The sequence below is a fragment of the Acromyrmex echinatior genome, chromosome 12, assembly GCF_024713525.1.
Source record: "Acromyrmex echinatior isolate Ae372 chromosome 12, ASM2471352v2, whole genome shotgun sequence".
NCBI lineage: Eukaryota > Metazoa > Arthropoda > Insecta > Hymenoptera > Formicidae > Acromyrmex > Acromyrmex echinatior.
Genome location: NC_141863.1, coordinates 1,132,428 through 1,156,492, shown reverse-complemented (window position 1 = coordinate 1,156,492; position 24,065 = coordinate 1,132,428). Strand labels below are relative to the sequence as shown.

At 26.7% G+C, this 24,065-nt stretch overlaps 2 protein-coding genes across 2 annotated transcripts; both read right to left on the bottom strand.

The window, feature by feature from the left end:
• Positions 1-599: 599 nt before the first annotated feature.
• LOC105143734 (protein takeout) lies at positions 600-11,634 on the bottom strand. The gene is made up of 4 exons (XM_011052211.2): positions 11,200-11,634; positions 7,011-7,103; positions 2,090-2,371; positions 600-1,959 (listed from the first exon to the last, which is right to left on the bottom strand). The coding sequence occupies exons 1-4, from the start codon at positions 11,321-11,323 to the stop codon at positions 1,655-1,657; spliced, it is 804 nt and encodes a 267-aa protein (XP_011050513.1). The 5' UTR covers positions 11,324-11,634; the 3' UTR covers positions 600-1,654.
• Positions 11,635-19,603: 7,969 nt separating this feature from the next.
• Positions 19,604-24,050, bottom strand: LOC105143736 (protein takeout). The gene is made up of 3 exons (XM_011052212.2): positions 23,869-24,050; positions 20,568-20,808; positions 19,604-20,186 (listed from the first exon to the last, which is right to left on the bottom strand). Exons 1-3 carry the CDS (start codon positions 23,963-23,965, stop codon positions 19,745-19,747), a joined length of 780 nt encoding a protein of 259 aa, XP_011050514.1. The 5' UTR covers positions 23,966-24,050; the 3' UTR covers positions 19,604-19,744.
• Between the last annotated feature and the right edge of the window lie 15 nt (positions 24,051-24,065).

The window sequence follows — 24,065 nt, the reverse complement described above, 5'->3', positions numbered from 1 at the left end:
TATCGGCGACGTAAAGAATTCAAATTGTAATTATCTGAAAAATGAAAATTTCTTAAAAATTTCGAATCTGTATGAGTATATAATAGTTTTAGTTAAGCGTAACAATTTTTTAAAATAATTCTTTTTTTACAAAATGGCATCGATTTAAAAAAAAAATTTTAATTTCACATATTTTGAGCCTCTTAACATCTCGCTTTTCGAAAACTAACTAATCAATAAAAAAAATTCTTATTATTCATTTTGTGAAGCTACTGTTTAAAGCTGAGGCCGATCGATTGAAAATTGTTCGAGTTATAGATGCTGCCAGTTAAAAAAAAGTAGTTCTGAGAAAAAGTTTAAAGCGTTTAAAATTTCAGTATTGATTATTTAATAGAAATCTATTTATCTATCTATCTATCTATCTATCTATCTATCTATCTATCTAGCTATCTATTACCTGCGTACAGTTTCTTTCTCAGATCAAATGATGCTTACTTTTATTATAGTACTATACGCCCGTTCGCTAAAACTCATGTAACTCGAGAAATATTTCGAATTTCATAAAAACCTTTTAGAGCATATTTTTAAGACATCAATCTTTTGAAAAAAGTAAAAATAAATTTTTCGATTTTTTGAAAATTTTATTTTATCTCCTTAATAAAAAGTAATAAACATAAATATCTGAAAAGAAAGTTAGAATTTTGAGAAACATTTTATTACCAATTATTGATTTTTTTCTATAATTAGAGTTGATTCGATGACAGATTTTTTCTTTAACTTATAATTTTTTTTTCATTAACTTATAATAATTTTTTCTTAATGGTAAAAATGCTGTATGGTTACATTTTATTTATTTCGAGGTAGACATATTTATATCGTTGAAGACAAATTTGTATAAATGTGATAAAATTACTAACACTTACGCGCTTTACTTAATATATCTATAATTTTATACAGTTTCATGATAATATTTCTGCATTATATTCCTGTGACGATAAATCTTATGACATGATAAATCGCAACATAATAATTTAACAAAAAAAATTTAATACTAAACATTTAATACTATTAGAATATAAATGTTTGTGAATTGCAAATTATTACATCAATTAACAAAAAATTTAATAATGTAAACTTGACAAAAACATAAAACAAAGTTCAAAAACATAAAACAAAGTTTGGAAACATTGTTTACATTTTATCGACCCACACACACATACACACACACACACACACACACACACACACACACACACACACACACATAGGCTATTTTCAAATCGATTTGAATACATAACTTTGTAGTTATGATTTATTTTAATTTAAAATAAGTGTAAGTTGCATTAAAAAAAATTGATTTTATTTGGACGATAGATTATGTATGTTTTATCAGCCCTATTCGTGAATATCTTTATAAATCTTAACAAATTATGATTACTTACTCACTATTTATTATGTATTTTTATAGTAAGGATTATGGTATCTATACAGCATAGATTATTTCAGCAATATTGCAGCAACATTGCAATGCTTCAACATTATTGCTGAAATAATTTATTCTGTATAGATATCTTTTTGCAATTATGAAATGTACGTTCATGTTTTGATGAAGTAATCAACAAGTCATGGATATCGTGAATTTTGTATGTCCGGAAATTGGGAAAAGATTATTCTATTACGTATCGTGCACCCAAACTTTTAGGGGCATTTTGGTGAAAATAGCATTCAGGAAGTCCTTGAAGTACTTAGCGATACTTGAGCTGGCTGCGGGTCTCATTTCCTCAATTATTTCTTTAATATTCTGATTCAGGAATTGATTCATCGCCTGACCGATAACGTTGTTGCCATTCAGATGATCGTTTATGCGAAATCTAGCTCGACCGAGACTAAAGTCGATTAGCAATCGAGAGATCTTCATGTAACGAATACCATTTTTCACTTCCTCGACACCTTGTATGCGAGCGATTGCCTTTACGTCACCTAAAATATCATAAAATACCAAAGTGTGAATATCAAATCAGCAGACTAGCATATTTATTTAATAAAATTATCATATATATATATATATATATATATATAATGTTTTGTTATACCTTATGAGAATTCTTACCGAATAATGCCCAAAAATTGCCATGACTTTGAATGGGAAAGAGAAGTACGTTTCCGTTTACGTCATAGCTACCATGAATATCAATCTTCGGCAACGAAAGATGCATATCGATTCTGTATGATGATATATTCAGTCGTACTTTGTTGATGCTGTAATTTCCTGTTCCTATCGTGGTGATGTTAGTGAAAATCGCCCTAACACGCACCGGACCTTGACCATTTTCCATCTTTAGTTCGGGAATTACCAGTGGCTCTATAGGAGGCACATCCAATTCCGAGATACCTATTAAAAAAATCCAATTAGAAACCATTTCCAATTAGCTCACAATTATTGAGAATAATGGCAGTGCATGGATTTTCATAGAAAGTATTTGATTATAGGATGAATTTTATTCTATCAAGATAATTATGTAAGATGCTCAAGCATAATAAATAATGCTGCACAATGTTTTGACATTCTAATAGTTTGAGCGTTATATAATTATTATATATAATTATTTTGATGGTCTAATAAGATTATTTACTATAGATTTATATCTAGCTAAATTTTTAGATACTTTAATGAAACCGGTCTTTCTGCGTATGTCAGTCTTCATACTTTCGATTCAAATTTCTCGGTAAATTTTGTAATGAAAAGTCTATACAGCATATTTGTAATATCGAGTTTTCGATCAAAACTAATTTAATTAAAATTAGTAGACTTAATCTTGAGAGAGAGATTTTGAATTGTATATTTGAAAGGATTTTTACAATCACACGTATCTGTATTTGAAAGGTCATACATAGTGACTTAATAACTATTACGTATTCTAATTAATGCATGAATTTTTTATGTTGTTAAATAGAGTGATGAGGACATATGATAAATTTATATAATTTTATAATCATGGTTCAATAGTTGTGACGTATAAAATATATTTACAGACAATAATTTAAGAAGTTGCTGAATAACGGCTGAATTCTGAAAGGATTGTTGTTTCACTTAAATCAGACTTACATACGTACGATTTACTGTACATTGACACATTAGTACATTAATGTCGGTCATACATACGTAAATTTTCGTATTATAATTATTATATTAATTTCGTATCGAATTAAGTCTGACACGAGATTGTTTCAAATTGCAAATGTGAAAAACTATATATATTAAATTTATATGTATTAAAAAACTATATATATATATATATATAGAGTTATATAACGCTATATATGTATAATATATATAACGCTACCAGTCGAAAGATCATGTTTGAAATAAATATTCTAGATAGTCAAATCCTGAAATCTTGTAGATTTTATACTTTGATACGATTTGGTACGAAACATATTTGGCCATTTTAATTTTGACACAAAATATTTCGAGAACAATACATTTTTGAACAAAATATTTCAAATAAAAGTTATAGGGTTTGAAGAAGACCATTAGATGAGATACTTAGACTAAAAAAAAATTAATTTGGGCTTTATTGGGCCAAAAATTGGCCCTGAACCCAAAATCTAAGTAATCTATTTAAACGACTTGACAACTCCAGACGTCATATTGAACTAAAAAAAATGGTAAAGATCTCAATTTCAAAAATTTTTTTGTTTTCGGCATTTTCGAAATTCCATCTATTAGGCTGCGTGTAGTATTAATGCGTGTAGTATTAATGCGTGTACTTTAATTCTAGAAAAGTATTTTTAAAAATTATTTGTAAAAATTTGTAAAAATTTGTAAAAGTATTTGTAAAAATTATATATACCAAAAAGGTATATGAAAATTATTGCATTTAATCAGTGAAACAAATGATGTCAGTATTCCCTTAATTTAATTGAATTGTTTAAATTATTATTATGAATCAAAATTGGATATAAAAAGAATTAATGAGCCGAGCTTATTATAATAAGCATTTTATCTTTCAGTTCGATTTATCAATTCTTTTTTATATCCATTTTTGGTAATTTTTTGAGCTTAAATCTTACAATCTTATTAATATTATGATTTAATAAAAATTTATTCAATAACAAAAATAATATATTCTTTTTAGATTTTAAATCTGTTTAAAACAATTTAAAATTTGCTCGATTAATACATTTTTCTTCAAATTATAAACGTCGAACAAAATGTTTTAAAAATTAAATTCTAATTTGATGCAAAGTGCCGATTATAAATTTATAATATATATTGTCTCTCTAAGATACCTATAGCTTAGAACAATGCAGTTATCATCATTATATACAAAAAAGGAAATATCGCGGATCTAAAGGACTACAGACCAGTCAGCTTACTCCCATATCTGCATAAATTATTCATAAAGATCTTAACTAAACGTTTTACACCTAAGTTCGATTTTTATCAACCCGTAGAACAGGCAGGATTTCGAGAAGGCTACGACACAAGTGATCACTTACAAGTCATAAAGCAATAATAGAAAAATCTATTGAGTATAACAAACCACTCGTATTGATATTTGTGGACTACGAGAAAGCGTTTGACTCCATCAAACACAACAAATTGTTTAAAGCGCTAGCCGAGTGCCGGATAGACCATATATATGTGGCAATACTGCAACACATTTATGAGAGAGCAACAGAGTGTGTAAGAGTGCATGAGAAAACAAATAAATTCAGAATAGAACAGGGTGTTCGTCAAAGAGATACAATCTTCCCTAAATTGTTTACCACTCTCTTAGAGTACATGTTCAAGAGCATAAAGTTGAGGATATAAATATAAATGGAGAAAATTTAAATCATTTACGCTTTGCTGATGATATAATGTTGATCTCGGATAGCTTAGAAAAAACAGAAACATTACTTGCAAGGTTGACATCAGCCTCACATAAAGTTGAGCTCAAAATAAATAGAAAGACAAAATTTATGACAAACTTGATTTTTAACTGAAATATCCTGATAAAAGACAAGGAAATTGCTCAGGTCACATCTTATAAATATCTGGGCTACTGAGATCAGGACCAAGAGAGATAATTAAACTGACGAAATTGGAAGGCGTATTGGATTGACATGGGCAGCCTTTGGAAAGTTGAAACATGTTTTTAAATCTGAAATACTTGTGTGCCTTAAACGTAAAACATTTGATCTGCTGACAATGTGTCCTGCCGGTTCTGACTTACAGATCGGAAACTTTAACACGAAAATTTATAAAAGAAATTGAGGTGGCCCAAAGAAGAATGGAACGCTCCATGTTAGGAATCGTATTAAGAGACAGAGTACTAAATAAGCAAATCCGTGAAAGAACTAAAATTCAGACGCAATGAGGAGGATAACATAAAATATAATTGGGCCGAACATATTGCAAGAATGCCTACTAAAAAATAGACCAAAAGAATTATGGAATGATAATCTAGGCAAAATGCCTTTAGAAGGGGTCGTCCACTAGCTCGTTGGACAGACGTTATAAAGCGAGTCAATACAAACTGGATTCGAAAGGATCGAAATAAATAGAAAATATTAAGAGAAGCTTATGTTCAGCAGTAAATAAGACAAGTTTGATGATGATTGTCTCTCTAATTGTAATAGGTTTGGATAACGTTTTAAATGATTTTAATAGGTTTTTTATTTTTTTTTATAACAAACAAAGTTTTAAACGGTTGAATCTTAAATAAATATGTTTTACAATAAAAATGAATTATTTACAGATTTTAATATGTCACTCAGCATAATTAAGATCGCTTCGAAGATGCGAAAAAGCATAAAAAAATTGTTAAATTGCTAGTCAATTTTAACTCGTGATATTACTGCGATAGTTTAGTAGAATTAATGTTTCAAGACCGAAAAATCATTTCGGCGCGTGTTTCAAAAGGACTACATACGTAGTATTATAAATTCACACAGAATCATAGAAGCATTTAAGATTCAGCTAGATTGTTTAAGGCTTTGATTGCTATAATCGGTGTTATCACATATACAGTCCTATATATTATATTTTTTATTTCTTTATTTTTAATTATATATATTTTGTACAAGCATCTTTTTATGTATTTTATAAATTTTCTATTTATTTTTTAGAAAAGGTGTCTCTACAGAGCATGATTTATTATTTCATTTTTCGTATTTGAATGATTTCGTATTTGATGATTTATTGGAATGATTTTTTAACTCTTTTGAAATTAATCGTATGATGCTAATATTTTGCAATGATGTTGTTCATGTAATTGTATCGCAATACTATTCTACGAAGTTCTGAATCCCGACTTCGCCTGTTACATCATTGTAAGTCTAAATCAGTTGTATAAATTTTCACGATATTTACTGAACTCGAGGAAAGTTTATGCTCTTACGACATGAGAATATACTTTATGTAATAATCGATATTAACATTTTATAACTTATAGATTTATTTTGGTAATTGATATCATATAAATTTGAAAGAAAAGAAAAAATAAAAATAAAATTTTTATTTATTAAAATAGCTATACGAAAATTTTTGCAATATACATGATTTATTGTTTTTAATATTTACATTATTTTAACTTTTTTAGTAGTATTTTTTATTTTTTAATATTTTAGTAGTAATTAATATTTTTCATTGATTGATGTTATTTTTATCGAACTAGTATTTAAGCAACAAATATTACAAGGCACATCTAAATTGATTGCTCAACTATAGAAGTGACAAATCGTATGCTTGTAATTTTAAATAAAATATTAATAAAGAAATACAATTTTATGGTAAATGAAATTAAACTTATTTTTAAGCAAAAAATTGATATAACCCCTAAAATTTACATGTTCTTTTAATCTTTTGACATATACTGTTTTTTCTGTTTTATATTAAAATCTTTAATTATAATTGTAAAGCAAATTGACGTCAACATCAAGATACAATACTAGTAACACTATTGAAGCGATGCGATTATGTAGTTTATGTTTTCTATAGCTCGTGTCATGTATTTTGCTATTTGATAAATTGTTTTACTCACCTTTTAGCAAATACGGATGGATATGGGCAAGCATGTTAAGAAAGCACGCTTCGATCTTTGGATCTTTCCTGCTGCATGGTAGTATGTATTCGGCTGAGGAAAAAAGAAAACTTGACTGTAGGTCAATCAAATTATGTAATGAAAATTATGTAATTAATAATGGGCATGCTAATAATGTTAACATAATGGTAACATGCACGATATTGAGTAATGCTAATCGTTAGTCTTTACAGGTAACGCACGTATCTGATAGTTCCTATTAATTTCCTTGAGTGTACATGTAATGTACTTTCCGGATTTAAATATGTGGATACTAGAATATCTTACTTAAATTAATGATTTTTGTGTACTTTATGTTTTATGATCTGAAAAAATATAATTTTACATCTCTGGAGAACATTCTTGATTTCATGGGACTGCTATGATGTGCTTCTAGAACATGAAAACAATGAGTAATTTTTGCATCGAAAGTGAAACTTTCTAAAATTATTTATAATTATTGCTTTTATCTCTAATAAGAAATGTTATATAATAATTATAGTAAAGTATATATAAAATATTAATAGTGTACAAAAATATTGAATAATTTAAAATTTATATACATGTTATATGGCTATTTAAAAAAATTTTAGTTTATGAAGTGACTCAAAGTTATTTTTTATTTATTTTAATATTTAATGATTTACTTAATATTCATTTCTTTTCTGTATTTAATCATCTCATTAATTAATTATGTCTGAGTGATGCACATAAATGTTGATCTAGGTTAATCATTTGTTTCTCTAAAAAAATCATTAAGATTTTTGCATATAGATTTAATATATTATAGAAGTTTGAATAATACTATGATTTCGTTATTATCGAATGAACAAAACCGATATTAATGCTATAATAGTTTCAATGATGGACTATTACTAGAAAATATTTGCCATTAACTCGAGTAATTCTATCGAGGTCTTCTTATTTTTTTATTATCATGTATTGTAATAGAATGATGTACTTGTTCTAATGGAAATTATTCGATATGGAAATATCCCCCTCCCTTCCCTATTTTTCAATGAATCACTTTGCAAAATCTTTTTAAATCATTACTTTCAAGGATTTCGTAATGCTAATCATCAATTAATTACGAGAGACTGAAATAGCAAGAAAGAAAAAAAAATAATAATGCAAAGACCAAGATAATTTTAAATGTATCAAACATTTGATCTTTGTTATTAAAATCTATGTCAAAGAATAAAAACGTTTAATTCTTTTGTATTATTATTACGTTCCGCATAGGAATCTGGACCACTTGACGCATCACTGGCATGGCTATTACGTTGCCGCTTTCACTCGAGACACCGATCGACTCGACTAAGAACGAGCGTGGGTAAAATAAAAAAACAAAGAAGAAAAAAGTATACCACGGGTTCTGTTTTATTGCTATCGAAGCAAGAAAGTCGATTTGTAGGACATGAAGAAAGAGTATTGTGGCCAATAGTATATGCTAGTATTGGTTATATAATTTTTTGGTAAATAATTCAAAAGTAGTGATGTCAAGCTCGATAATGAATCACGCTTTAAAGCCTCAGAAAGTTGAAGATATTGAATTAGAAGCTACTGGATCAAAATTCATCATAAATGTATAACAAATGCTCACATAAGTTATACTTACTTAAGCCATTATTTTCAAATATTTAAGCGTAATGGAAAAGATTCATAAAGAAGAAATTTAAGCAAAACAAGTTATGATGACTTAAAATGGATCATGATTAAAAAGAGATGTAATCATATTTCGGAATTATTTTGACGCCATTTTTATGTTATGATGACTTGTTCTACTTGACTTGTTCTACATGACTTGTTCTACTTGCTGTACTTGAGAAGTTAGATGTGAAACATTTTTTAAAGCTTCAGTTTTTCCCTCGTCTCCATGAAGTGATGAAAAGAAAATATGGTGTAGCTTTTGCATCTTTGTTTCAAGAGTTTAATTTACTAATCCAACTTGTACTTCAAAGAAATGTCATCACTTGTACTGTAATGTATACGGAATGAAGAATCGGTGCTTTGTGTACATCGTTATAACATCGACTTTACCAGTACTTTCTCCAAACGATTGCCGTCGATTCTCGACACCGCAAATTACGCAATCTCTGACATAACCTTCGCTATGTCGTTGAGAAACGTTACGTCATGATCCGAGATATTATATCGGCAAAGAGTACCATGACCAGTGTCGTTTTGCACACATGCATTATTTTGTTGGATTGACTATTATTATTGTTAGAAGAAACGAATTTCTTTACAATGAGTACTAATTATGATGAGAACAAAATGACTGCTATTGATAGAAAAATTGATGCAAAACGATATTATTAAATTCTTTATAAATTTTTTAGTAAGCTTCATTATTGCCTTCTGCTTTTAATATCAAGATCATATTACAATTTATGTGTTCATATTTTGATTTCTATACAGTATTGTTATATTTATGAAAAGATGCTGACTTGAGATTTTTTAAATTCTGAATGCTCTAGTATTAACTGTAAATAAATGACAATACAAAATTTTTGCTTTATTCATATGTAAAAATAAATACCTACGCTTATTTTATGCCGTTTTTTACTAATATTAATTTTAATAAAAAAAAAACAAGATAAATGTAATAACATTTTTAATATTCATTATTAAAAGTTATTATTAAAATTATTATTAGAAATTTTTATTGGCATTTATTTATTCTATTATCATTTAATAATTATTAGAAATTTAATAATTATTAATAATTATTTATTTATTTAAATTGCTATTTATTATTATATATTATTAAAATATTACCATTTAAAAAAAATTAAAATAATTTATTCACAATAATTATAAGTATTTATGTATCATTATGCACTGCATTTTCGAGAATTGCTTATACTATTATTAATTTAGTTTGAGATTTTATGCAGAACAGAATAATATAACAATGCAGAATAGTAAAATAATATAATATTTAATGTTATAAAAAGTTATTATATAAATTGTTATGTTAAACTTATAAAATATATATTTGTATATATATTAAACGAATAATTAAAATTTATAAAGTATTTTTATATTTAGTAATGCAAAAAACCTTGATCTTTAGCGTTTTAAAATATTTTAGCAAGTAAATCAATTCACAAAAATCAAACGTGTAGTTTTGATCAAATTTTGAAAATGCCGCGGAAAAGTTCGCGTGATTGATGGTTGACAATCTCATAATAGAGAGCACAAGTGTAATCAAGACAATGGGTTTCCGTCATGTAATCATACGGTATGCCCATTGTTTATATTTCTTCGGATTACGACGAAAAGAGAAAGGTAGATATGCTCGAGATGTTCAGTGGAAAATGTAAATGAAAATGTAAGATAAGATTACACTCGTGCGTAATCATCATTTCCTATTATCTTTTCCGTTCACACGTAATCAACATGGTTGCACACATTTTCTCTCTTTCTCTCTCTCTCTGTCTCTCTCTCTCTCTCTCTTGTCATTGTAAAATGAATGCTAACATAAAAAAATAAATATATATTTTTATATACAATTATAACAAATAAATAGGCTTTAACAAATTGTTAATAGCGAGAATTATCAAATAGAATAATAATAAATTTTTTTTCGAAAGTGCGTGAAAAAATAGATTCTTCCGCGTTTTTCTCGAAATTCTAATGATTTATTGAATAGAATTCTAACAATATTTTAACATAATTCTAATAATATTATAATAATTTGAATTTATTGAACAATAGCTGTATAAATATTTGGAAATTTCAACAAATTCCGACATTAAAATTCAAATAAATAAATAAATAAATAAATTATTATAAACGGTCATAAAAATACAAATATGTGTTGAAGTTATAATTTTAACAAACGTTTATGTCACAACGATGTTAGAATTTTTAATGCGACTTTTAATGTTAAGCTTCATAAAAAACAATCATTTATATGCGTCTGTGTTATTGTGTCTTAAGCGATCAAGAATATATAATGAATATTACCACCGATATATATGACTAATAAACGCGCACGCCGCATAGCAATTAGTGTTAGTTTACCGTCTCAGTTTCTAATAATCGTGTGAAGTACAATTTAATATAATGATATGACAATTGATTAATGATATGAATTAGGCGGAAGAGAGAGGAGAGAGAAATTATTTCATGATAGTCTTACGAGTGGGGAAATCTGGCTCATTAAGCCCACTGTTGATTTCCGTGACGTTCTGGTCCTCGCAGGACACCAAGACAGCTCCACAAAGAGCCAGAAGCAGAGTGGAAGCTATCCTCACGAAGGCCATCCTGTCAGTACTCTTGCCGAGAAACACGACACTCTGTACTTTCCTGTCCTTACGTCTGTAAAAATGCGAGCAGATCCTTATAGCGATCACGCCATACGATTGATTATCCCTTGCAAGAGGCTTAAAAAGACTTTTAACTTGAACACCAGCAACTCTTTCGACAACTCTTTGAAGGTCGCACAAAAAATGATCTCAATGTCGATAAGTTCGCGAAAGAGACTGGTACAAAGAAGGGACTCAATGCGAACGAGAAGACTCTTGCCAACAGAGTTGTACGGTTATTTTGTGATAAACTAAGGACGGGACCCCTTCATATCCTATCTTATATGCGCCGTTCCCCTACTCTGAAAGTGTAACCCACTACTGCCTGCTAACTTTAAAGAGCCAACCATCGTGATTACCTCTTTTCACATCTGCTATGACAATGCACTCTGAACCGATGTTCTATGATCGGCTACATATAAAATTTACATATGGTGCGATAATCGCAACAATCGTGATTGGATATTATTGTATCGAAGTTCTATGTTTACAATAGAAACATTCTTTGGGAAGCCATGGACTTCATGACTTTTATCACTTGCCCCTTTCACACCATGACATTTGGTTACATTAGGTTTCAACTATTTTTATAGTCCTTTTATTTTTGTAAAATTGTTCGTACAATTTTTCATACTTTCTCCATTATAAGAAATAAACGCACAAACTATAGTTGCACAAATTGTATGCACACAAGTTTCTATTCAACTAATTAATGAAAAATTATTATAATATTATATATAGTAATTAATATGTATTATATAAAAAAATATTACATATAGTAATTAATATGTAGTATATATAATTAAAAAAAATATTTTCGTATTTGTATATTTAATCATGTATTATTAGAATTATATAAAACCGATATTCAAATTATTTATAATACCATATATCAAATTTTATATTAAATTTCATGAGTTGCATAATAAAAACACTTTAATGTGTGATATGTGTATAAAATATATATTAAGATACAGGTATTAAAATACATAAAATTATAAATATAATTTAAAATCTAACAATAAATTATAAAGTACCTAAAATAATATTTTTAGTTATTTTATTAACGTTTATTGTACAACTTAGCTATTCACAAACATATTTTCTAATGCCGCGCTCGTCGACAAAACGGTTATTTCTAATTTTTAAATAAGCATAATTTTCTATTTAATTAGTGCTTTTAATTTAATTGAATTTACTTAAATCAATTTTATATTCATCAACTTTAATAAAAGTTGTAAGTATTGAATGCCAAAGCAATAAAATAAATTAATAAGACTACCTTTCTTCTTCCGTGATAGACGACAATAACGAACTTGATCGGCCATGACCGTTTAATGTTTTATTGTCTCTTAGAATTTGTCCTCCGAGAAACCTGATCTTGCATTTCTGAGACATGCACAACGGATAAATACCTTGTCGGACAGATAAATTGAAGTACATATAAAAATTTTGCATAGTGGACAACCAAGTTCACCTCGACTTCGTTGTAATTATCTTCCATCTTATTTACGTATCGTATACAAAAACCTTTTCTCGTTATATTGGAATCTTTATAGCTGAAAAAAGTAATGAAATATGATTTCATCTTAAAGATGTTAAGCATACATTCAAGAAATTGAGTATCGTGTGACTCTTTATGTTTTGACGCATTTTGTATTGTTTGACATTTGAAAAAATTATGAAATTAGCATTGTTTCTTTCGATTGGTGCATGGTGGAATCAGATTGGTGTATGCAAGGAAATAAGCTATGTAGCATGCGCTCAATGCATAAACGAATTCTAGCATACATCAGAGCAGACATGACTGTATGCATGTTATTATTCAAAAAATCGTGTGATTCCATCTTTATTTACGACTGCAACAAGCTAAGAGATGTATTGTAAACTAGTTTGTTGACATTATTTATTATTCTCCTTTTTGTAATACTTTAATTGCAAACGAATATAATATAAATGTCAATGATATGAATGAAATGAATAAATAAATATATACTATAAAATAATTTTTTTTTGCTCGAATATGTACATACAAATAAATAAGCAGATAAGTCAAAGCTTAAAAATAAGCTTAAAAACAAGCTTAAAAACAAGATGAAAATTTATTAAGACATTAAACTATAAAAGATGTGAATTTTTTTTACAATCATTAATATATGGAATGTTTTAACTTTACTTAGTTATGTTTTGACTTTACTTATCCTCAGTCATTAAAATAATTAGAGAAATTGTATAAGATTAAAACATTATTAGTAACTTATTACAAATAAAATTAAATATTAGAAAGAACATAGAAACGTAATCAACAAAATTATATCAAATTGGATAATATATTACATCAAATAAATTATTAAAAATTATATCTTGTCTTTATATGATAGTTGTCGAAACTTTCGTTTAAAGATGAAAAAAGTGGAGTCAACTGGATATATATATATATATATATATATATATATATATATATATATATATTATATATATATAAGATTTTTTTTTTAAATCAATAAGATAAATTAAGTCAATGATCAATAAAAGTTTCAAGGTATGTAGAAATATAAATAAAATTAAATTGAAAATATTGTACCGAAAAAGGGATCAAAAAACTTACTTAATTTTTCAAGATATGAATTATATAGGTAGAATCTGTAGAAAGATATGTCAAAAATATAAACTATGTATGTTCAAAGCATAAACTGTAGGTCCAGTCATTGAAAAATAAATAAATACTATTCAATATTAATTATAATTTTATAATATACTTTAAAAAGTTGTATATTAATTAATATTAGCGATAATTAAAATCTTTTCTTTGTTTCATGTTTTACTGCAAAATAAACAACAATTAAATATGAAGTAAGTAGAACTTCTTAGTAAGTAGATCTTCTTAGGAGGATTATGACAAGTTTCATAACTACATTTGTAAGAGAAAAGACTGTCGACAGAATTGCAGTGGGAAAATGCAGAACATAGTTTTCTATATCTTTATATGCAATTGCAAGCTTGTAAGAATAACAATTGCACTTTTTTTTGAAAAAAAAATATATGTATAATAATTGCTATTTTCTTAATTAAATAATTTACGCATTATGCTTACATTATTTGTTGTGGGTATAGATTTTGCTAATATTTGAAAAAGTTATTAATATATTTAGGATTATTAATACTATACTGTATACATTTTAAAAATAATTAATTAAAACATGTTATATATTATTAAATTACATATATTAATTACGTAATACACTATTAAATTAGATATATAATAAAAATATTTTTATCAATTTTTAAATAACTTATATGTTTTTTTGAAAGCTTGTTACTTATTTCTACAACTTAGAATTAGCTAACATTAATTTTTATTGCTTAACTGGTTTTATTTCTTATGGGCTGTTGTTTACAAAAGGTGTCGAAATTTAAAGGTAATATTATTGCAGTAAAATTTCGTGAAAAGTTAAGTAATAAAGTGGAAGCTATTTTTATTATAAAATGATGCACGGTTAGTAAGAAATGAATGGATATCTTATATAAATTAAGTTTTATAGGAAATAAATGCCTTAAACGGTCTAATTGGATCTTAAGTGCTTGTAAAATTCTGTGTGAATTTATATGTTAGGTATGTAATCCTTTGAAAATGCGCGCCGAAATGATTTTTCGATTTTGAAATGCAAACTTTACTAAACTCCACTGCTGCAGTAATATCATAAGTTATTGATTGAGCAATTTAACAATTGATGCTCTTTACATATTTTAAAATGACAACCTTAATAATGCTGAATGATACATTAAAATTTGTAAATAATTAATTCTTATTGCGAAAAATATTATCATGCCAAAAATTATTTCAGCGTGCATTTTAAAAGATTATATATGTAGTATATAAATTCACACAGAATTATACAAAAACTTAAGTCTGGACCGTTTAAGGCATTTATTTCTTATAGGTTGTGTTTCTCACATACACGATTCTAATCCCTGGGATTTATTATTTTGTTAACATAAGTTTTGTTTGAAATAATTTTAATCTTAAAGAACTGCTGACGTAATTTAATAATTATGGACGACGTAAATTACAGAATACATTAGGAAAAATGTTGAAAGATAAATGTGGAAGGAATTTTATATTGATTGTTGCTGTTTTTTATTATGGGACTATATTAACATCAATTTGACAATTCGAATATTAAGATTTTATAAGACTCTGCGATAAGAATGAATGGATGAAACATCTCACCGTTTTTTGAAAAGGAAAACTATATATATCAAATTGAATTTACTTTTTATTGTTAATAACAGCAATCATTTAAATAATTTTTATAAAAAGAAGCAACATAATGAGTTATATGATAAAGGATTGGAAGATTGATTATGCTTTTAGTATCATATATAGTATTAATGAAAACTAATTGTGTGTGTGTGTGGGTATTATAAGTCGAAATGTTTGTTTTGTAATTTATTAATAAATTGTATATTTTTTTGAACAATCTTTGCTTGTTAAAACTACGTTATTGTTTATATTTGAAAGCTATTTTGTTCTGTACAGTAGTTTAAGTATAAACTTTTAAAATTTGTCTAATCACAAACATTGATTAAAAAGTCTTCAATAACAATGTTTTGTTTAGTATTTAATACTAATTGCACGCATAGATACTGCATATAACATACATATATCATAAAATATCAATTAAAATAAAGATTAATTCTTTATTTGTAATTATATTCACAAGTACAAAAAATAAGTACAATAAATAAGTAAATGTTAAATTTATAAATTATTCTATCTTATTATTATTAAACATAAGAGATGCAAAAAATACGATATTTGTGTAAAAGAACATAAATAAAATATTATATATTATTGTGTTTAAATTAAAATATCAGTAAATATCTTTAACGATCTTACTCTCTAGCTGAATCTTAAGTGCTTGTATAATTTTGTGAATTTATATACATACTATGTAGTCTTTTAAACTGCGTGTCGAAATGATTTTTCCTTGAAATAGTAAACTCTACTAAACGCACGAGTATTATTGAGAATAATATGATTAAGGCCTTGGTTTAAAGGCTTAGGATATTCGCATGGAATGCTAATAAAGATTCAAATTTGATTCTCGAAGTAATATTTTTCGTAACAAGAATTAATTTCTACTTTTGTAAATTTTAATATGTATGTTATTTAGCATTATATTAAGTTTTAAGATACAAAGAAGTATAAGATTATTAAATTGCTAAATTGCTCAATTTTAACTCGTGAACTCACACAGAATTACACAAGCACTTAAGATCTAGCTAGACCGGCTTAAAGGCATTTATTTCTATTGACAGTCAGATGAGATTTAATATCTAATATTGTTAAATATCAAATCTTTTACGTGAAATTATGCATGTAATAATCAAGCAGCATTTATCAATACACAATTTTCATGACAGACGATTATATATGATAAAGTAAATCGGCCTTGTGTTTTCCTTAAAAATAGATACTTCAAGAAAACTTATCATATTCGACAGCCTAAGAGATATTTTCCAAGTATACTTAACTGTAAGGTTGGTCAACAGTTTGGAGGAGTCTAAAACTTTTAGAGTATCTAAAATCACGTGTGAATTATATTTGGGTCTATACATATAAATACCGAAAAGAGAGAGATAGTCGTTATATCTAAAATTATAAATTAAATTGATAATTGATTATTTGTGAAAAATATTTATTAATAAGTTATAAGTTCTAAGAAAAAACTTTAGAAAGTAAATGAAGATAAAATTGTTTATTTGAGATATTGTTTTATTTGAGATATTATTTTTGATTGAACTGAGAAATGGAAATTGGGACATTAACACTTTCTTTTGTATTTAAAGTTTATACAAATTTTAATAAAATTTATAATTATTAATTATGCTGTAGTCAAACTTATACTTAAATGTTAGAATCCAGAAAGCTCAGTAACGTTTTAAAGATACATTTAAAATGTACATATTGTACATTTTGGACATATTAGAAACATCCAGATTAGATCCATGAATATTTTAAAAACGTTTTAAAAACATCTAGTGTTATCATTTTGGACTTCTTAAAAACGTCCATTTTAAATCGCAATGGATTAAAAAACTGGACTAAATTGATATTTTAAACAAATTTTGACCACAATCAAAACAAAATAATTCTTGTATGAGTATTATTATTGATTAATATTTTATTCGAGAATACACATCATAAAGTTATGATAAAAAAAAATGTTTTTTCTTGAATTCGGGAACCAATTTTTTATAGTGTTTCGAAATGGTCACCCATCCAGTTGCATACCGTCATCCATTATCCTTGATTTTTGAAATTGTATGGAAACATGAGAACCGCTACGCTTCGATGATGAACGAACACATATACAATTATGGATGTATAGTTATCATACATCTGTTTAATATATAGTCCTGATAGATCAAATTTGTGCAGTTCAATTGAACATCCAATCTCAGTTGCTCAAGTTCCAATCAGTTACTGTCTAATATTTAATCTTAATGCTATAACAATTATTTTCAGGTTAGGAAATCACGTACTTTTACAATACCATGTATATCGTCTTCGATTAGAGATCTCCACAGTCTCTCTCCTGTCAATAATAGTACGCTGTATTGATACGGTACGGATTATGTACCATGATGTACCTAAACAATATGCAGTACAGGTACAGTGTTGATACGCTGTACTATAATATCATGTATTCTTTTTATGCTGCTATCGTACAGTTATGCCACCATCTCGTGACAGTACGGTAGTGGTATTTTGTGCGGATATCATGGGATATTGCTTGTTTGATTATCTGAATAGATTTTTTATCGTTGAAAATTTTCAATACATCACAGATATCCTAAGAACGTCCATGGGACGTTCAAAAGACGCTCGTACATATTAACAAAAATGAAATTCCTCTTAAAAAAATTTTCACTTGTCAAGCACTCATCAACAAAAACAACAAGTTGCGAGCAGATTTAGAAAATTTTTTGCATAAGATGAACATTTTTAAAATGTCCAAATGTGAACATACTTTATACGTTGAATAACGTACGTTTTTAAAACATTCATATTAAGTCCATGGACGTTCGAATAAAAATCAGATTTGGACGTTCAATGGATGTTGTGTGCTGTCTGGGAAATATAGACGAAAAAATTATTATTAAATATTTATTTAAGAATATAAAGATAATTTTAGTTTTACAAACAAATTTTAAAGAAAAATTAATCATTTGCTATTTGATAATATTCTTGAGGCTTCCACGGCTTTCTATATAAAGATTATCTTGGAATGTCCTTAGCATTCCAAGAATAGATCTGGACACAGAGAAAACCCGCGAAACGCATAATCTTTACATTTGCTATTATTTTTAAAAAATAAAATTTTGAAATTTTTGTATCATATATATACTTTAATAATTATTACAGGTATGTTAAAAAAACGTTGTTTTATTATTTAAATAAGATTGAGATGCAAATTAAAAAAAATATTATTATTTCTGTGATTTTGAAAATAAAAATAATCTTTCTAAAGAAATTAATAAAAAAATTTTTGTAAAAAATTTTAATAAAAATTTATTAAATTTATTAAATTTTTTTATTAACATTTTCGTTATTTAATAACAAATTATTCTGTATTATTGCATTTTGAGGGCTAGTGTCTCTTGCTACAGAGTACAAAGTTATGTCTCTGCAAATGAATATTCCGAATATATATCATATTTTTACATTTTATTTTCGGCATGTGGAATTTCATTAAAAATGTTGACTCATGCTAACTGAGAAAACATGTTTGGTTACATTTTTAACTAAATTTAATTTTAATTAAATTATGTAATATAAACTACATTCCCGGTTTAAAAGGTTAAAACTACATATCCAGTTAAAATTACATGTATTGATGTATTTACTTATTTAGACTTAACCTATTTACTATGAAATTTTATACTACAAAAAGATCAATGTGTAATTTTATATTAAAAAGCTCATTTGTTATTTTGAACAAGAATAATATAAATATATGTAAGCCTGGGATAAAATGTTTGATAATTATAAAAATTTAAATAAAAAATTATATATATATATATTTGTATATTTTGTATACAATTATATGTAAAATATGTCCATGTGTATATATATTATATATGTATATATATATATATATATATATATATGTACAATATATATATATAATTATATGTAAAATATGTCCATATATATTTTTTTCCCGGGGGGGGGGGGAGGGAGAGCTATAATTCTGTAATAACAGACCGGTAAAAAAATTAAAACAAATGGAGGATAAAAATGATAATAAATATTATACATAAACTTATTTCTAAAATATGTGCCATTTATGAAGAATGAATGTAATGTATTTAAGGAGGCAGCAATATATCCAATGGAAATTTTGAGTAAAACTTATTTGAAAATGTCTTAAAAATTTCCGAAATAGTATTTTTAAGAGCTGGCTTAATTTCGGCCGCTACAATTTTCCAGTTGTCATTTAAAAAGAGGTTCATAGCATTAGATAAAGTATCATCGCCGTTGAATAAATTATCTAGATGGATGTTGGCCTGTCCAACGTCAAGATCTACGTAGAAGTCAGTAACGCGATAATGAGTCTCATCAGTTCTTCGAGATTGATAATGTTCGCCTTGGATGATAGCTATGACATCAATATTTGTAAAATTGCCGCGCGCCAATCCAGTTCCATTTATAGGCATCATCAAAATTTTTCCTTCTATATTGTAGCGTGCGTTCATCTCAAGACGTGGAAGATACAGTTTTAATCTAATGCGATTATTATCGATATCGATTCTGAAAAAGATAATTCTGAATAAATTCTATGCAAAATTTTTGAGGATTTATGATAAAAATAATTTTAACACAATTTGATATAGGGCAACTCCGGTATATACGCTGCACTTAACAAAAACTTAATTTATTAAGTATTATTTACTATTTTTAAGGTAAATGAACTATATCAGTAAAAACTTTGTACTGTCTACTACGAAAGAAATATTAGAAATCCGAAATATTTATTTTCATATTAAAAAAAGAACTTTTTGAAACTCTTGTATTTTTGCCATATATTCCATAGGGATGGGATATACGGCTACTCGTAGGGCAAAGGTATGTGCGGCTCATAAAAAATTTATAAATAATACTTATAAATAAAATGTAAAATGATAAACATACTTGACGCTCTTTAAAATAAAACTCGTTCCTCCTTGAACCTCGATGTCGGTATATATCGATTTGATGGAAATTGGACCGACTGACTCGTTAATTTTAATCTGTGGTACGTGAAGTGGCTCACAAGATGGTATTTGTAATGCTGGAATGCCCGTTTTCAGATAAGGCTTTAACGAGTTGATACTTTGCTTTATGCATTCGTTCAGATTTGGATCATTGCGGTGGCATATCTTTAGAAACGGTGCTAGTAAACATATGTTTTGTGATGTGAATTTTTTTTTGTAAATATTGTTAAAATAATGTTTTATGTTAATAATTCAATAATTTAATATTTAATATTTAATATTTAATATTTAATATTTGAAATAAATAAAAATGGACTCTTGGTAAAAAAAATTGTAATAATATGGCAATGATAGTAATGGCGTAGTAAGTGAGCGCAAATTGTTTCAAATACATATTTATAGCCAATTTACTTTACAATAATTTTTGGACGTTTGATTTTTTTCTGATAGATCATTTTCAGCGGTTTGATGTTTGAAGAAAAAACCAAGCTCAGGTCATGATGTATAATTGTCTTTGTAGCAGGGATTCGGACTGAAATCGGATTTTTTTGTAATGAATCGAAATCTGTATCTAAATTTTGTAAAGTTTATAATACCGAAACGATAAAACTTTATGGTTTTCTTCGGTTCTTAATCTTTAATCTTTATCCCTGTTTTTAATCTTTATTTTCGCTCGTTTCTTCGCTCAGATAGATCATCATTATTCAATCCAATACCACTTGTTGCCGGCTCTCTTGATAACCGGAATGCAAATATCATCAATACTCACTTCATATGATAAGGATCTGGCAGGACTGCAAGACATATTTTTATATACGCTTTTTTAAAGATATTAGCATTTTGTTTATTTGGATCTTTCTTACCAATATATTGCAAGAATTTATTCTAAGTCATGAAATTTAAGAATACATATATAAACTTTATGTAGTAAATGAGATTTATTTAATAGAATCAAATATAAGAATAAAATAAATTGTAAGAAAAGAACAAGAGAAATGTGCTTAAAATAATGTTTAATGTAATTTTTGTTCATAGTCATGTGATCAGTTGATGCTTCTCTTCTACAAGACTCTTTGGATTGAACGAGTAAACACACACACACACACACACACACACACACACGCACGCACGCATGCACGCACGTACGCACGCACGAACGCACGCACGCACACACACACACACACACGCACGCACGCACGCACGCACGCATGCACGCACATGCACTCTCTCTCTCTTTCTCTCTCTCCCTTTTTCCCTTCCCTCTCCTTAATAGAATGAATTTAAAGAATAGATAGAATAATGCGTGTAAGTAGAAAAAAACTGTTAAAAACTTGTAATTTTTATGATTTTGATTTTTTCTTAAAAAAAAAAAAAAAAAAAAAAAAACTGAAATCGGAACATTTATTTGATATTTTATTAAACTGGAACCGGAACCAAACCAAAAAAATCTTTCGGATTTCTGCTTTGTAGATGTAGCTGGTATTGGAAACTATGAGAGTAACATTAATTTATCTGGGATAAAATGATCAAAAATCCGGATATGCTTTAATTAGATATTATAATTAAAAAAGAAACATACAGCCAAAACGCCAGTTATTCGTCGCGATATTAAATATTTGAAGTTATTATTACAAATTTATAAACATTTCGGCCGATATTTGGCCTTCTTCAGTATGTTCTAATATATAATATTCTAATGTACAATAATAATTTATTTCAAGTACATTAGAACTTTATATATTAGAATATATTGAAGAAGGCCAAATATCGGCTGAAACGTTTATGAATTTGTAATAATACCTTTAAATATATGATATTGCAACAAATAACTAGCGTTTTGGGAGGGGGGGGGGCTGTATATTCCTTTTTTATAGTTTATAATTATTAATCTATTATTTACTTTTATATTATTTTTAATTAGATAAATTACAATTAAAGATATGTAAAATATTGTTTAAATATGAACAATTAGTCAATTAGTATAAATGTCAAATAAACAATCATTTCTGACAAACAATATTTATTTGACTTTTACAATTAATTGATTGATTTATCTGGCTTAAATAATTGTTTGTCCAACCTTTATACTAATTATCCACATTTAAATGATATGTTACACATTTTTAATCGTAATTTATCAAATTGAAGTATATCCAGTATACTTTGACCAGTAGATCTCAGATAAATTGATGTTACTCTCATTGTTTCCTATACCATTTGTCATATCTGCAAAAACAATTATATTATCTGAGTTTGGTTTTTACTTTAATTTACAATATCAAATTGCTGAAGATGATCCAAAAAGAGACTAGAACATTCGGAAATTATTGTATTAAAAAGTAATAGATTAGTTACAAATATATTTGAAAAACAATTTGCGCTTGACTTATCGCGCCGTTACTACTATCGCCATATTATTATAATTATTTAATATTTGATTTTAAATATATATATATATAATATAAATCGTTGGAAAAATAAATCAAAATATCAATAAAAACTTGAATTATCATCTATTGTATTAGTAAAAGTTGTTACACATACAAAATATTAAATTTTAAAACTATTAGTTTTATGGAACGCTCTTGTAAAAGAATATGATATATTATGATATTAAGTATCACATTATGAAGTACCACATTAATGCGACTTCTCTTTTTAAAAAATTTATTTTACTTTTTGTATCATTGTTTTCATGTGATTTATCCAATTACAGGAAATTTACGTAAATAGTATTAATATTAAATTTCATACTTAAAAAGATACATACAAAAATTAATAAAAAAAGATTAATATTAATTAGAAATATATAAATGTGTTAATTTGAAAATAAATTGCTAATTCTTTCGAGTTCTTGCTATATTAAATAGAAATCAAATTATAAAATAATATTTTATTTTTTAAGAAAGTAAAAAAGAATCATTATTTTTTTTTAATTACTTTGTCTTTTATAAATTGTCTGAAAATTATTAATATAAAATACTTTATACACTCACATATATCTTTTTTGTAATAATAAATAAAAATAGATATAAATAAAATAGTATAAATAAAATTATTAGGTGTTGGAATTAATTCGTAGCGTTTTTTAATGAAAGAATGTTATTTATTTCACATGAGCATTAAAAAATACATTAATGAAAGTACTTCCCATCACTTGTAAAACGCTACGAATTAATTCCAACACCTAATAGATATACATGTATTTTTTTTGTAAAATAATTGATATTAATACTTACGTATATTGCGAGTTCTCACTGCAACAAATGCAGATATTAAAAACAAGAATGTTAATATATGTGCACTGATATGCATTCTGTTTACGATGAATTTCATGCGTATAACTCAGTACGTCAAAGTATCACTAAAAGTGTCACTGAATGCATGAATTTATTTCGACCATCGCAATGCGCTGATTAGGCGATTGTTCCTCTTT